The following is a 17,383-nucleotide window of genomic DNA, read 5'->3' on the forward strand; positions in this document are numbered from 1 at the left end:
TTTTGTTTTTTTTTTTTTTTTGAACATGGCATTCACAAGCCATTTCATTTCCATAATGTATTATTTCTTATTTCTACATGAAATTCTATTCAACTATAAAATATAGTATATAGGCCTATATATTAAAAGTGATAAATATTATATTACGAAGACAGCAAAATTAAATAATTATTTCTAAAATTGCTTAAATAATGTCATTGTACTAAATCTAGTGTTATTTCAGTATTAACTTTTATTTTTGTATTTTTATTTTAGTTTTAGTTTTATGTGCTTTTGTCATTTTTAACATTTCAATTTAGCTTTAATTTATTTTTAATTTCAGTTTTAAAGTAATTTTAGTACTTCAAACATTTTTTTATTTAATTTAGTTGCCAAGGCAACATTTGCAATTTAAAGTTTTAACATTTAAGGTTCAAGATTAAGCTTGCCATCTAATATTTACATTTTATTTTAATCCAGCTGTACTTTAATAATTTTTTATGTTTTTTTTAGTTGACAATAACAACACTGACCAAAATTAAATGGTTAAATATCATCTTAAAATTTTTACTCTTCATGATGTTATCACAGTGCATATGCAAATTTGTTTTTTATTACTCACTGTAAAAAAAAATGCTGTAAAAATACAGGGAATTTTCTACAGTAATGTACCGTACAGTAATAAAGAGCTTATGAAATTACAGTTGGAATACTAAAATAACAGTGTAATGACAGTATTATACTGTAAAGATTATATTTTCTATGGCATGGTATTGTAATATTTTTTTTTTATAATTGTTGTTGCAGATTACAGTAGGTACACTGTAGAATTACAGCTTAATGCTGGCAAATGTAGCTGCCAGTAGTTTACTGTAATTTAACAGTGAATGCTGTCACTATGGGCAACTATTCTCATGATTTCTGACCAGAAGCAAAAATGAAGAGTTATATTACTCAATTTGATGAATGTGGAAAAACATTTAACATGCTTCATTATGTAAGTGCACACAACTTTTTTTTCTTTTTAATTTTTGTGCCTGTATAATGGCAGCACTACAATAGACTACTACCAAACAGTCTATGCAGCATTACGTCAAATACGTGTCAGCTCAAAGGAGGACCACAGGGCTGAGGGCCACGTTTGGGACTGGGCCAAGGAAAGTCATTTCTGAGGTGGAGCAGGTTATTCAATTTCGATGAAAGATTATGAAAATAACATGCACTGATGAATCATGCAAGATAAGACCAAGAATGTGTATTAAGAATGCAAATAGAGTCAATTTTGATTTCACATTGACTCAATTAATACTAGCATTTTAAAGCTTTAGTTCAAAATAGAAGAATGGCAGTTATTTTTGCCTAATTTTACTTTTGAGACGAAGGGATTTGGCAATGCTCAGCCTGTCATTGATACTTAATAGATCTCTGCTTTTTGTCTGTGACCCTGACTAGATTTATGTCCTGACTACTGCTTACGGAGGCTGTTTTCAATCTCAGATGGTAACAAATGTGACTGTTGTTTGATGTAAATGGACAGGGATTAGTTATTTCCAGCACAGGAAGGGGTTATGCTATTTTACAGATTTCCAAAGAGATCGGACATTATTATACTTTGCATTTAGCCTATTAGTGACTGTATTGCAGTTTTTCCATATAATTTCTCACTTATGTCATGGAAATTGGCATGGAAATTTTGTGAGTGAGCTCCATTAATATCATACCTGTGTGCCAGCGCTGTTTCATCTGTTTTCTCTTGTATTTCTGTCTGCTGAAAGAATGAACAGCAGGATCGTGGTGATGAGCTCCACTCCCCTGTGTGTGTCAGTGGAGATGCTGGGAACCCTGTGACCCAGATCATCCCTCCACACAGGCCCACTGTAATTTAACACCAGCCCCATCTCCCCCCTCCTCTCCTCTGCCAACCCTCACTGGGCCCAATGATCTGGCACAGACACCTGTGTGTCTCTCCTGGCGTTGCTTTTATTTCTCCCCCCGCATCTCTTTCATCATTCCTCTCCCTCTGTCTGTTTGACAGCCTCAGTGATGCTAAAGGTGGTGAACTAGCCAGAAAACTAAGAGAAAGAAAAAGTGAGCTCAAACACATTCACATGTTGTGCAGGTTGAAGACACATGGTCTGTATAATGAATACTTAAGAAAGCTGTAACACATATGGAAGGAAAAATTATTGGCATTGCGTGTGACCCTAATGAATTTCGTGAGAATAAGCTTTACCGCGGTGTCTTAACTAGGCACGATGTAACAAGTTTCCAGCGATACGTAATTTGCCTGTCCACAAAGAACACGAAAATGCTGTAAAGTGGTTACACAGCCAATCAGAAAATATTTGATGTTTAACGTCCAATTATGTGTGAGATTTTCGTCCAGTGGGCGGGGCTAGTCAACGTGATGCTCTAGTAATAGAGTGCATTAGTGTGACTTAACGGATTTAATGAGGGAGAGAACTACAATACCATGAGCCATTGCGAATGACAGGCCTAATCAAACTAAAAATGACAGATAAATATAAAACTATTAATTCAAAGTTGTTGGTTTCATCTTTTGAAACAATATATTTTAAGTAGGTGTGCCCGGGACACAAACATCCTGTAACAGAGATTGTCTTTTATTGGGAAATGTGATGGTCTGTAGTACTTACCATTGGAAAAAGGTAACGGCTAACTTAGATCATGTGAGGCACCTCAGCCAATCATACAGTGGCCTCTGGTCTCCTTCTCTGCATACCGCCAAAGTCCCTTTAAAGGTGACATATCATGAAAATCTGACTTTTCCAGGTTTTAAGTGCTATAATCAGGTCCCCGGTGCATCTACCAACCAAGGAAACGTGAAAAAGATTAACCCAATCACTTTGTTTAGGTAAGCTGTTTAGAACACTATTTAGAGTCCCAGCCTCAGAGGAGACAAGCAGTGGATTTATTGATTTATTTACTGTATATTGCTGCTGCCACACAGATCTAAAATAAATGTGCTTCGGATGTGTGCACTCAGAAAATCTCGTATATCAGAAGTTTAAACTCATATGGTTTAAAACAAATGATTTCAGCGCGATAAACATGATAATCAGAACCAAAACAGATGTTTTTAGCAGGTCTGAGCTGTAATGGCGCAGCTCTATTCTGGAAAAGTGGGTGGGGAGCAGCAGCTCATTTGCATGTAAAGAAACAGGCCACAAAAACAGCATGTTTCTGCTTCCACTCAAAATAGGCATTTTCAAAATGATATAATAAATTATCTGTGGAGTATTTTAAGCTGAAACTTCACAGACACATTCTGGGGACACCAGAGACTTATATTACATATTGTAAAATTAAATTTCATATTTGAAATCACCAATGAAATCTGACAATAACTGTCTCATAAATGTTGTTTCTTATGTTCCAATAGCGTAAAAAAAAGCTTATTTTTAAGGCTAGACCAGCCAGTGCGCATGCGCAGTCATAAGCGCACCTCTCAGAGAGCTGACTGTTTCTATAGCAACCGGGACTTCTAATGGCAGCTGCAGTGACGCGATGACTTTACAGATTAGTGATTGGCTCTTTTACTCAGAAGGCAGGGCTTCCTTCGATAGAGCGGCCATAATGAGCTTTGCATTTTTCCCCCATTCAAAACTATACGAGTGACACGTCTTGGGTTTTCTATAGTCTTTTGATACCGCCAATAAATATTGATACCGTTTAAATTATATTAAGCCTTAAAGTTCTGCATAATTAAGGGCATGGCCACTTGAGTGACAGGTGGATTGCCGCTGCTGACCATAGACTGAATAAAACTGCTGACACTGCCGTCGAGCTAGGTGCGCGTGGCTTCAGCAACCAGCTCCCTTATTTTTTTGGTTATGCCCATATATCCAGGCAAATATCCTCTACTGACAGGCAAGGATTTATCAGGAATGATTTACACTGATATTTTACTGGGACTCATGCCCCAGTAAAAATGACCCAAAGACGCCCCTGGCCTGAACGTTAGCCAAAGTACTGAGAACGTTTCCTGTTGGGGTATGTAATTTGTGCACATGTGGCAAAATGAGCAGTATTACAGAGCTTTTGGTGTGAAGTACTGTATCTCATAATGCAATGCACTTGACCTTCCATGTCTAGTGTAAATGATGAATCATAGTGAAATCAGCCAAGAGGTTTCATATCTCTTTCTTGACTCATCATTTGATCGGACTCCCAAACTTTAAGACATTCAAATAATCTTTTTTATTTCATTTTTATTTTACGTTCCTCAGTTGGTCTTCTGAGATTTCATCATGTTTACTAACTAATAACACAAACAAAAGAGGGTTTAATGCTTGTGATGCAAGCTATCACAATTTGATGGAATACAGCAAGCCGCTTTGCTGAACGTCTCATCAAAATCTGCTGAATAAAATTAGTATAGTTCTGCTTATTTAATTGTTAGTCACATTACCAAGACTGTTCACCTCCCCAAAAGTGAACTCCTGCTCCTTAAACTTAACATGATGATGCAGTCCTCCTGTTTGATGCAGTGCTGTGTCCAGGTAGTATGAGAAGCCTGAGGATATATCTGATTAATGCACTGAAAAAAAATGTCACCTGTCTAAAGCTTCCACACCTGATGCTGACTGATGTTGTCATTAGATAGAACAGTGTGTGGCTAGATAAGGCAGCTTAGAGAGTTTATGCTCCCAGTATCATATATATATATATATATATATATATATATAGGGCGTGGCCACTTGAGTGACAGGTGGATTGCTGCTACTGTCACCACCGTCGAGCAAGATGGGCGTGGTTTCAGCAACCAGCTCCCGCCTCTTTACCCATTTTCGATTATCTGGGAGTGACGCATGGTGACACGCTGCCAAGATGGCGACGGCCAGCTCCGCCTACTTTAGGCTTCAAAAACGCTCTCCGGAAACCTACGGGTGATGTCACAGACACTACGTCCATGTTTTTATACAGTCTATGGTTTTAACACACTTTCCCTGTGTTCCATTCGGAAGGGCTCATCCCTATGCCCTAATCCCTTCAAAGGGTTTACCCTCCGGAGTGAGAGCTTCGAAGGGTTGAAGGGTGTAGGGGACCAAACAACTGTTTTTAGAAGTGCCCTTCTGCGTCATCATCTCGTGCCCACACGGAGGCGCCGTCATCATGCAAAGAATCTGCGCAAAGGATCATGGGGGCCCGAAGTGTCCATCAGTTGTACCCTTCAAAATCCTTCCTTCCAAAGGACCCTTTGTAGTGGCCAGCTTTGAGCACTTCGGTTTGGAACGACCCTTCAATATGGCGGCCATGATTGTTTTCACTCCGAAGTGCCCTCCAGAGGGCGATATATCCCTTTTGGAACGCACCGATGGTCTAAACATTTCCACACATGTTAGCATAACAAAACTTAGGGTATTTCCTAGTTGTCATATCAACATTATATAGAGAAAAAATTGTGCCAAAATTCAAAAAACTTTTGAAGACATCGCTGAACATTTAACCCTAGCAAAATTAAATTTCTCTCTAAAGTACTTTTTAAAAATTATTTGTTTATTTAAAATTAGACAAATATGCTATTATTTCAATCCCCAATCTGTTATTTAGCAGTTTAGATACTTCTTTAATGCTTCGCTAACTAGCACAAGACAAGTGAACACAAGTGTTCAATTCTAGTTGTGCAGATGGGGAAGATTGTAACACTGCATTAGCGATTAGTGATGTAATTTACATTAATTACTTTCAGGAATTTTAATGAGAAACCATTAGAAACAGGTGAATAAAGACTGAGAGTCATGTTTAATGTTCAGAAATGATTATTTCAAGAAATGTAAAGCATTTTGGCTTGTTTGTTTGTCTCCTGTTCTGTCAGAGCTGTGTGTGGAGGGCAGGGAGTATTGTGTTCATCTCTGTGTTGTTCTGAATATCTGAATGTTTCTTCATCTATTTGCCCACATTGTTTTAAACTATGCTGTATAGCTGTGTGTTGTCATCAGGGCCGTCCCAAGCTTGGGGCCCTGGTTGCAATGTGTTCATTATCAAACTCCAAAATTTGTTTATTTTTAATTATTAAAAAACGCCATTATCTTGTATTTTTTTATTAGATCAGATAACATTTTTAGCTGTCATATGGTCATGTTAGAATGTGCCCCTCAGATGTTGCAATGTGCCCCACCTAGGGCATATTGTCACATTTCACTTCCATTATTTTGGGGTACATAAAGAAAAAAGCATACACTGTAATTATGAAACAAAACCACATATTTGTACTAGACAAGTGTGAAAAAAAAAAAAAAAAGATACTCTGAGCCCCATGTGGATTTACACAAACTGAGAAAGTCAAAAAGTATTGTGCCCCGCTCTCCACTATACTGCAAAATATGTATGTATATATGCAAATATTTAAGTATTTGACAGCATAGTGAGACTGACATGATTAGGTCATTTGTGGTGCTTCATGGGAGTGGGCATTCCCTGCAAACTCTTTTGGCATGATTTGATCAGCGCAACTCTCTGATTGGTGGAATTTTCTGAACAGCATGGGTAATGTAGTTTTCCACCACAAAATTCTCTGTTAAATACGATTATTTTTAAAAATCATTTGGAATAACGTGAACAGATGGCTTCGGCAGAATCATATACAATCTTTTATTGTCAATAAGTTTTATTGTCAGTTTATGGAGGAAATCTGATTTTACTTCTGGAACCTGACTGTTGCACTAAAGAAATAATGCTGAGGACAAATAGAATATACATAGTTGCTGGTAGCCATTGACTTCCATAGTATGGGAAAAAAAAAATTAGAAGTCAATGGCTACCAGAAACTGTTTGGTTACCAACATTCTTCAAAATATCTTCTTTTGTGTTCAACAGAAGAAAGAAATTCATACAGTTTTGGAACAACATGTGGGTCAGTAAATTATGAGTTTTTTTTTTTTTGGGTGAACTACCCCTTTAAGTCAAAAACAGTTTAACTTTCAAAGCACATCTTCAGACTTCTGCATTCTGTCCCCTTCCGCTGCATCTAACGGTTTTTGAATGAGAGAACGCTCTCTGTGTGAACGGCTCCTAAGGCCTCAGGGTGGTTCTATTCATGCAGCAGCTGCAAAACAGCTGCCCGATTCCCATCAAAATGCACAGTAAAAAAAAAGGAACAAGAAATTTACTGTGCTAACTCCTCCCCCTCAACCCACACACTCAGTCCCACAAGCTTATGTATGGTGGCACACGGTCAGGAGCTATCGACCCTCTTAGACCGAACATCCAGAACAGCATACAGCCTTACAGAACATTCCATGTGTTTCCAGAATAATAACGCTGTCATTAGGTGCACATCTGAATCTGCCGAGATGATCCCAATGATCTACGGTACCGTGTCGCGTGTGGAAAAGCTTGACTGCTCTGTGCAGGAAGAAGAGATCTGTGTGGGTGTTGGGCCTTTTGTGTCTAGCTGAGGTGCATAATTATGTCTCCTTCACTGCACCCCTCTGACAGCCAGTATTTTAACGGCACTCAATAACAGAGGTGCTACTGCCTGAACTGACGATTAAACCGCTGTGTGTTTGAGTCTGTGAGTGTGCTGATAAGGCCACACAACAAATCTCTGTCCACAAATACATATATATATATATATATATACAGTTATAGATATAAATAGATAGTAATACACTGAAATGTATGATAATTTTATACATTTAGGGGTGTTCAAGTATGCAGGCTATCTGTTTGTGAAACTACAAAGGAATGAATCCAAGGCTTTCACTGACAAGATAATATCCTACTGAGTGTGTTTAAATCCAGCATGGTCAGATTAGAAATAAATGAAGCCAAATGAGAAGACTATATCCCATCAAGGAGATAAAAATCAATGTTGCCCTTTTATTTGTGCAACTTTAAAGGCACAATCAGGTCCCTCTGAGTTGCTATGGTTACGTAGACTGCAGGATGTTATTGCAAGAAAGCGGGTCTGAGCCTCTTGATCTTAGATAAGGTGTGATCGACCACTAATCCAACCCTGGACTATTGCATTTCCGTCATAGGAGCACATGCTGAGGAGCACCAACTAACTAACTAATGTGGTCTCATGTGGTTTAAGTAATGGAAAATATCAAGTCAGTCTGTCATTTTAGCAAAATGAGTGATCAGGACCTACAATGCAAATTTTTCAATCTTTATTTAGTGATAATGAATAATGATAATAAATTATTCCAATAGCTACAATAAATAAAATTAAATACATACACTGTTGGTCAAAAGTTTGAAATTAAGATTTTTTAATGTTTTTAAAAAAAGTTTCTTATGCTTATCAAAACTGAAAAAGTATTTGATCAAAAATACAATTAAAACAGTAATATTGTGAAATATTACAATATTATTAAACAACGAGGACCAACACTGGTTAACCTTTATTTTTATTTTTAGAATAAATGATTTTGGACCACTTGGCATATTATTGTATTCTAAAGCTAGACAAAACTATTCATTTTTTAAAAATTTTGATTTAAAAAAAAAAAAATACTGTTAGAATTAAAATGAAATAAACATTACATAAAGAAAAAGAATTAATAAAACTGAACAAAAAATAATACAATTAAACAATGATAAATAAAAATAAATATTTTTTTGAGTGAGCATTTATTGCATGCATGATTTGTACAGGAAAAATCATCCCACCTACAGATGGCAAGAGTGCTGCATAAGCTCTGTGAAAGTTTGATTCTTACATGTTTTGTTCACAAATGAACACAACTAATACATTTTGAAGCCTAAATACAATCGTCAGAAGTAAAAAGCTACATGTAGGCCATAAACAAACTATACATGGTCGCATGACTTCAACGTCACCACCATCATGCCTCTGACATGTTTTTCAAAACAAGTAAATGCTTTAAAAAAATTTATAAGTTTTATACATTTTATAAATAAGATTAGTCACATAAAACAAAATAGATATAAAAACTAAACTCTAACTACTACAACTATTCTAAAACTAATTACAGCTAATTAGTTTTTCAATGTAACATAAATTTGAATATATTTGAAATTGCAAAACAATGATATTTATGACCAAAACTAAAAATTACGTATATCTAAAAGACCTGAATTTCACAAGCTCTTTGGACTACATGCGTAACTGTGTGTTTGTGTGTATGTTTTTTTTTTAAAGACACTTGGAATGGCTGCGGATTTCATTTCTGTTTCTATCTGAAGTCTGATATAATTAAAAGGAACCAAACAGACCAGCATAATGTTAATTACACCCCTTTCCCGACATTTCGCTTTACTCCCCACAATAATCCATTCTCCCAGAACTTTGTTACCCATCATGAATATATCTGGCTGCCTCCATCAAAAACTCCCACACTTCAAGACTACCAATTTAAATCAGAGAGAAAGGGGCCTCTCACTTCAATAAGCAGAATTCAGAAAGGCACTGTCTTTCTACTCTGGCTTGTCTAAGGGCCAGATGGAAGGAAAAGCCTGTGGATAAGAATGCTGGATGAGGGCTGGGTCCTTCACACTAGGATGTAGTGGGAGGTATAGAGGCCTGTCTAATTGCCTGTCTCAAAGAGCTGGCTGGCGGAGGATTTATTCAGGCTTAATAGAGCCTGCCCGTTTCACTGTGGGCACACGTGTCAGTTTGCGAATGTCACTCAAAGATGCCGAGTGCAGGAACCGGAGGGAGTGGTTGGGTGTGTTCTCATTCAAGCACACAGGCTTTTAGCTATTCAGCTATATGCTCGCCACTCACAGCTCTTACTGAAGAAATACGTTCAGAATTGAGCAAAGGAGAAGGAGGGGGAAAGGGTGCTGCTACAAATGTTTCTGCTTGCCATTGACTGCTTTTTACACAAACATTAGAGACAAAATGAGATCCTTCTTTTTAAGAGAAAGAGCCTGTTTTGCTCATTAAAGATCAAACGCACTCAGACCAACTCATTTTGATTTAATTAACTCGAATCGATCCAATTAAGATTAAGGCTTGCATTTGGGCCATTAAAAATGTAAATGCAAAAGAAAATCTACTGACTGGGCAGCTTTGTAATCATGGTTTGTTCAAAGTTTTTAATTAATACATACATTTGTGTCTGTGGCTGCAAACACAATTAGCATCACAAAAATAGTGTAGCATGCATGTTACTAGCATATTGTCTGTTTATTAGTACTTATAAAGCACATAGGCTATTAATACTTTATTCTGCACGACCATATTCTAGATCCCTTAATACCTAAACTTATCAACTACCTTACTAAATATTAATAAGCAGCAAATTAGGAGTTTACGGAGGCAAAAGTCATAGTTAATAGTGAATATGTGTTCCCTAGAGAGAGAGAGAGCAAGAGTAAACACTCACACACACACACACACACACACACACACCAAGTCAAGATTTTTTTAGCCAATTTAAAAAAATATATGTTATATTGTGAAATATTATATCGATTCAAAATAAAATATGTTATATTGTGAAATATTATATCGATTCAAAATAACTGTTTCTATTTTAATATATTTCACAGCATAGTTTATTATGATCCTTCAGAAATCATTCTAATATGCTGAATTGGAGCTCAAACATGTCTTATTATTATCAATAGTGAATGATCTTTTTTTCAGGATTTCAGGATATACATCTATATATATATTTAATTAGAAATATTTTGCAACATTATGAATGTCTTTACTGACACTCTTTTTTAACACATCCTTGAATGATATTCAATATTGATTTTATACACACACACACACACACACACACACACACACACACTGTTCACCTTTAGAAGAGCAGTGAAATAATAGAAAATCAGGAACTAGCAAACAAAGTAATGCCAGAAAGATTAAACATGGACAATAGTGCCACCTATATAACACTTATGAATTATCAATTAATCTCGTTTTTTTTTTTTTTATTAAAAATGCGTCTTTAACTGTTAACATAATAACATATAAAATATACCATGTCCTGCTGGAATGGCGTTGGATAATAAGCAATATCACGTGAGTGTAGGTGTATGTGTACTGTGTCTTGGTGAGCTGCTGTGCCTGTCAACACCATATGTTGTGAGAGTGTGTGTCTGACAGATATCCTAAGGTATTAACATTGGCGCAACGAGCCCATTTCAAATCAACCCAAGAAAACAAATAAAACAAAAACATAAATGTATGATTACTTACTCTAAAAGAATTCTCATCCAATAAAACATCACACTTGCACATCTTTTCAGTATTTTACTCAGTATACTTCAGTAATTTCACACACATCACAACATTCAGAGACGCTACAGAAATAATCTTGATGCGATGACGACAGACATCCTCTTGTACTCGTCAATGTATAGATTACAGCTGTACAGGCCACTTACATTATAAAGCTCTAAGAAATTCTTAAATGCTGGATTTGTAAAATTTGACAGTATATATATGCAGAAAATAATTTGATATGTGGAACATTATTTACATTTAATTATCAAAAACATCCTATTGATGGTCCCCTTTTCTTTTGTATATACTGATGTTTCTTGTATGTTGCATTTGGGTACCGTGATTCTTATCTCTGTTACTCTCAGGAAAAATTACAAAAATATGACCTTAGATGGAGTAACAAGAGTGTTATTTCAGTGAACAATGCCAGTATGGAAGGACAACGGTTGAATTGAATGATGAAGGCTGTCACTCTTTAAATGTCTCAGTAACAAAATCCTCTAAATAACTATAACATTCAATATAAAAACACAAGTCATTCATCTCAAGAAATGAAGGCAGAATTAATGAAGTTTTGAAATGTACTAAAGAAAACAACAAACAAGTGAACAAACAAATGTGAAACCACATGGACGTACATTTTTAATTTTGAGTTTAAAAGACTAGTGAAAGGATACTGTTAACTTGAACTCATTGTATGGATACAGGACCAAAGTAGGCCCAAAAGGAGAGGCAAAAGTGAATTTAAATAGTTTTGAAGGGATGCCTTCATTTCCTATACCTACTGACAGTTTTTTCAAAGTCATGGTTATATTCACTCCTGCGTGAAAGCCAGGGTAGGAGAAAACAGCTCTATTTCCTCTTAGCGTTCACACTCTTGCAGACCCAGTTCATGCCATCCTGGAACAACATTTGAGTCAGTTAGTCCAAATACTGTAGTTTTTGACTAACAACAAAATGTTATCCAAACCAACCTGGACTCCTTCTCCTGTGAGGGCAGAACAGGACTGGATCTGCCACACTCGGTCTCTGATAGTGTGCAAATTCAAACCCTCGGCTATCTCGGACGCAGGGGCTGCCGTGAGCAGGTCCTGCTTATTTGCAAACACCAGGACCGGGACACCGCTGAGCTTTTCTTCATCAAGTAACTCAGCCAGCTCCTGCATGCAGATCAGTTCACTTAATTAAACACTGAAAGCAGAAATTGCTTTGAATAGCGAAGAAATAACAGTCACAAAGCATCACCTGTCCCGTTTCCTCAAATCTTTTGCGGTCTGCACTATCAATAACGTAAATCTGAAATCAAAAGGAGTGCCTAATTAACAACGTGTTTGGAATCAAAGTGGATTGTGGAATGATTTTAAATCGGACAAATGATCGCACCAGTACATCTGTGTTCTCAAAGTAGTTTCTCCAGTAGGGCCTGATCTTTCGCTGACCACCGATATCCCATACATTTAATTTGAATCCTTGGGATTGGACGCTCTTGATATTGAAACCCTACAGATAAAAAAAAAAAAAAGTTATTAAACTTGCTATGGTAATAAAACAGCTGATTCAGTAAATGCATGTGGCATTAACTCTAATTGGCTTTATGCAACCATAGGGTGACCACAGGTAGTGCTGGGCGGTATGACCAAAAATTTATATCACGGTATTTTTCAAAATGATACCGGTTTCATGGTACATGACGGTATTTTTTTTTTCATGCATGACCGGGTGTTAACCATATTTTCTACTGATTGAGAAAGCCGCTAAAAGGGTCCGAAAGTTGCTCAATCTAGTGCTAAATTCGCACGCTCGTGTGTGTGAGACGCGGGAGCTGATGGCAGGGGGCGGTGGATATTTGTGGCGGTCAATGTGGATATTGTGGATGAGTTCTTCTGTGTCATCACGTTCTATTAGTTCTACAGCTTCAGTTTCGGAACTTTCACGCTTAGTAACACATACAGCTGTTCCCTCACCACAGTGCAACAGTGAAAAGGGACCCCTTTCAAACAGTGTCGCGTTCCGAACGTTGTTTAAGCGACATACACCAGTATTGCGGTATTTTAAAAATTCATATCATAACAAAAATAAACACCGGTATTCGGTATGAACCGGTATACCGCCCAGCACTAACCACAGGCCTTTTTTTCCCAGACATGCCCTGGCCAAGACTTCTAAATTGCCTAAAACGTCTGGGTTTTGGCTTTGTTTTCCTATTGACATGCTCTCTACAGTCCTCATACATTATATATGCACACATTGTTTTGACTGTTCTCTGTACGTCCCACCTTCTCCCAAGCCACGATTGGTCGATTATGTACAATGCCTGCATGCTATTGGTCAAACTACTTTTCAACCATTACATTCAGCAGGTATGAAAACAATAGGATAAAGCCAAAACCTGTACATTTAAGACAATTCAGAATTTCCAACCAGGACATGTCCGGGAAAAAGAGGAATTATGGTCACCCTCAGTAATCTTATTACCTGTGTTGGAGTAATATGGGTGATGTCTTCAGATGCCAGCTGTTTCAGTAAGGTAGTCTTGCCTCCGTTGTCCAACCCCAGAAGCAATATCCGCACCTCCTGGTCGGGGGTACTTTTAAGTTTCCGTAAAATTGATAACAAACCCTAAAAAAGTAAAAAGCGCAGATTATACAATGCTCTGAGTTTATGCAATGCGTGTAACATGACGTCATACGCACGAGCATACGCAAAAAGGTTTCGAGAGGAGCAACGAATGCTCAAGGGATAAGTATTTAAAAAAAAATAGATCTTGACATAATTTCCCCCTGAAATACGCATAAAAAGAGACTTAAAATGCAATACATAAGCGATTCTCGAACAGTCGTGACACCTAAACAGTCCTGCGAGCTAATCTCATCCACGACCGAGAACCGCTGCTCATCTTTAATACCACATGATTACAACAAATCCACAATTCTCCTCAGGCTAACACGACTGAATTTCACAACGTGACGGAGATGAAAATGTTCTCAGCAATCTCAAACAAACACGTCTACAGGGAAGAGTATGTTTATTGTAACCGCTTTAACTCACCATCTTGTGATTCTGCCTCCTGAGACGCCGCTGAGGGTTACCAAGGGGGTGACGTAGTACGCAAGAAATACGTGCATTCCAAGAAGGGCTAAAAGTGACGTAGAACACGAAAAACATTTAGCTCTGCTAACCAGTTTAAACTAATGATTACATGAGTTATACTAACCCTACCGATCTCAGTCATATATTTATGCTGCTGAGGTTCTCAAATCCACAGCAGAATATATATGTACACAGAGATCAAATAATATGAGGATAAAGAGACAGTGTAATAATAAATAAAATTTCATATAATTCCAATAAATTCCATAATAAATATTCTATAATATAATAGATATTCTGTAATGTATAATATAAAATTATTTCAGTAAAAGTATCAGAACGAATCGGTTGAACAACTTTTTACTAGTAAAACAATAAAAGTCATATGTTACAAATACTTCAGAAAATCAGGAATGTAACACAAACATTTGTACAATAGGGGAGGTTAATATAAATATAAATAAAAAATGTCTATATGAAAAAATATTAAAGAAATCCTCAGAATTTGAAGTGCCTTTTGAATTTTTGTTTCATAGAAACTCAAGCCAACATATTGTTCTATTTATTTTTTAAAGCATATAAAGCTGATTTTTTTCAGGAAAATTTACATTTGCGAATTTGAAATTTCGCCAGTAAAATAATCAAATTTTCCAAATCGGTTGAACTCCACCATAAAACACTATGAACGATTCGTTCATGAATCATACTGAATCGATCCGAGCGTTTCTCGAGTCAACAACACTGAACTCAACCACTGAATTCAGAAAAAAACAAAAAAACATACTACTGTCACGATTTCTGCCACATGTGTATAAACATATGGCAGAAAATGTAAGCGTAATATGTTATTCTGAGATCAGCTAATGACTCACTGACTGAACCGAGAATCGTCCCTTTCCGACAACATTTGGAGTGAACTGATTCTGGTTCTGAATGCCTTTGTGTTTTTATGTGTTGAATCGGCTGCAACACACTGAACTGGGACTTGTCAACTGCTGAAAATGTTTTATTGGAAACATTTTACAACATGTAATTTCATGACGCACAATAATAGCTGAATCGGTTGTTTTCGAATCGTCTATTTGAACTGTTCGAAGGAACCGATTTGCGGAAGTGAGTCTGATTTCCGATCAGTGTAAGGGGGAGGGAGATTCTTCTCTTCAGGGATTGGAAGGTAGAATGCCACGTGCTCGCCTATGTTGCAAGCCCACATCATCACAGTGTTTAACCCACTTCCTTGGTTTTTCTACTACTGCAGCGCCACGAGATATAAACAAGAGTGTCACGTCACTTTATAAAGGTATTTTCATGCGGCACATTTGATATTTGTGGTTTTGTCTGATTTGTTTTGACAGCGCATATCCGGGTGCTTGTGTGCTGAGAACATGAACTGATGCAAGCTGCTGGACAACTGATACAGTCTGCTTTCTAATTAGCTGCTACTTTGCTTGCTTCTAATGCAATTTTAATGCAGGGTTGGTTTTATGAAAATCCATGCTTAATGTCTGAGAATTATTGATGTTTTAAAAGCGAACGCATACTTTGTTTTGCCACTTCAAAAATGACATTTCTTGGTCTCTTTCCTTAAACTTGTTGGTTGGTGACATACTAACCAAGTTGGTATAGTTAACTGTACATCGTTGTATTATTTTGGTGATATTTTATTTTAACCATAGCATATGTTTTACAAATTTTCTGTTAAACTACCAGTAAATCAGGTAAAACCGGTAAGGAAACAAATGAACAGAATGAAAATGGTCTTGAAAAGTTTGGACCCATTGAAAGTCATTCTTTGTTTGCTTGTTTTGTGCATTGCCTTTTGTGTACTTGTGCATTCATTTCACTGCAGTAAAAATAGTAACATTACAAATGTCAAATCTGGTGCTCCTTCGCCTGCTTTATTCATGCATTTCTTTCATTTTGAGATGTTTGTAATAGATTGCATTAAAAAGTAACATGCAGACTGCACAGTACACTTGATGTTGCAGTGTACTGATATTTTCTTAAAAGCCATATTGTTTGAGAGAAATTACTTGTTAAGGATTAGTGGAAACTTCATTGGTTTTTAAATTGGAAGACTGAACTAAACTGGTTATAATTAGGTCAGGCTCTCAGGAGTCAGTTTCTCGCTTTCACTAGTCAAGATTATTGGTCAAGGGCCAAGGCCCTGGTCTGTTTTTCCTGATATCCAAACATCTGTTTGCATAGTTTGCCTCACTGTAAGAGCCTTGGTTTTGACTTTCCTATCATAGCATTTGGAGATACGCTGCTTTGTTAGATGAGAAACCACTTAGTAATAAAAGAGTACAACACAAATGAAGAGAGCAAATGAGCTCGCATTTTAGTTTAAGCCACTCCTGGACTGACACCTTAAATAATATAAATTCACCACGTGTGAATCAAAAATTGCATTTGGTTTGTGCATTCAACATTCAGCCCACTTTAGTCTCATCAGAACATGATTTTCATCCGAAATGGCACATTTGTTTTGTTCTGTGGATCTTCGTATGATCTATTCTCTATGGACTGGAACTGGAAACCATCTATGTATTGAATATTTGTTGTTTTCTGTTTTTCACCCAGGCTCTTTGGAAGCAGAGAGGGAACCATGGAAGCTCTGAAGGGCTTTGATATCGACGCCCCACACTGGGATCAGTCCACGTTCATGGGCCGTCTCAAACACTTTTTCAACATCACTGACTGCCGCACTGTTCTGCTGCCTGACTCCAGACTAGATGAAGCCAAAGCTTTAGTGGAGAGCTGCAGGTGAAGAAATGGATTGATTTGATGAGGTGATCTCTCTCTCTTCTTCCCGTTTCTTACGTTGTTTCGCTTCCTCTCTCCCCCAGAGCTGGCTCTGTTCCTCCTGGCACAACGGTGGAGCAGCTACACTATGCCAAGAAGCTGTATGACTCTGCATTTCATCCTGACACAGGTGACAGGATGAACCTGATAGGGAGAATGTCATTTCAGGTGCCTGGGGGAATGGCCATCACGGGGTTCATGCTTCAGTTTTACAGGTCACAGTTTATTTGATTATTTCTAATATTTATTGTATAATATATATAATAATACATAATTATTTATAACAATATGTACTTTATATTTGAACAATTAACCAGCTATTTTGTATGGTCGTGT

The 17,383-nt window shown here is 37.1% G+C and overlaps 2 protein-coding genes across 3 annotated transcripts in view; one reads left to right on the forward strand and one right to left on the reverse strand.

Moving 5' to 3' along the window:
• Positions 1-11,453: 11,453 nt before the first annotated feature.
• LOC107684078 (ADP-ribosylation factor-like protein 3) lies at positions 11,454-14,322 on the reverse strand. Its single transcript, XM_016480239.1, has 6 exons — positions 14,201-14,322; positions 13,628-13,771; positions 12,536-12,652; positions 12,398-12,448; positions 12,127-12,312; positions 11,454-12,052 (listed from the first exon to the last, which is right to left on the reverse strand). The coding sequence occupies exons 1-6, from the start codon at positions 14,315-14,317 to the stop codon at positions 12,005-12,007; spliced, it is 663 nt and encodes a 220-aa protein (XP_016335725.1). The 5' UTR covers positions 14,318-14,322; the 3' UTR covers positions 11,454-12,004.
• A 1,077-nt stretch (positions 14,323-15,399) lies between these two features.
• Positions 15,400-17,383, forward strand: part of LOC107684077 (sideroflexin-2) — a 5,295-nt gene continuing 3,311 nt past the window's right edge. Inside the window, exons 1-3 of one of the 2 annotated variants that reach the window (XM_016480237.1) lie at positions 15,400-15,542; positions 16,826-17,008; positions 17,092-17,262. In XM_016480237.1, the coding sequence (XP_016335723.1) occupies positions 16,851-17,008; positions 17,092-17,262 (329 nt within the window). In that variant the 5' untranslated portion in view covers positions 15,400-15,542; positions 16,826-16,850. Of the gene's footprint in view, positions 15,543-15,628; positions 15,718-16,825; positions 17,009-17,091; positions 17,263-17,383 lie in introns of those variants that run through there. The other variant, XM_016480238.1, reaches the window with a different exon arrangement.

The sequence above is a fragment of the Sinocyclocheilus anshuiensis genome, unplaced genomic scaffold (genome assembly GCF_001515605.1).
Source record: "Sinocyclocheilus anshuiensis isolate Anshui unplaced genomic scaffold, SAMN03320099.WGS_v1.1 scaffold553, whole genome shotgun sequence".
Lineage (NCBI taxonomy): Eukaryota > Metazoa > Chordata > Actinopteri > Cypriniformes > Cyprinidae > Sinocyclocheilus > Sinocyclocheilus anshuiensis.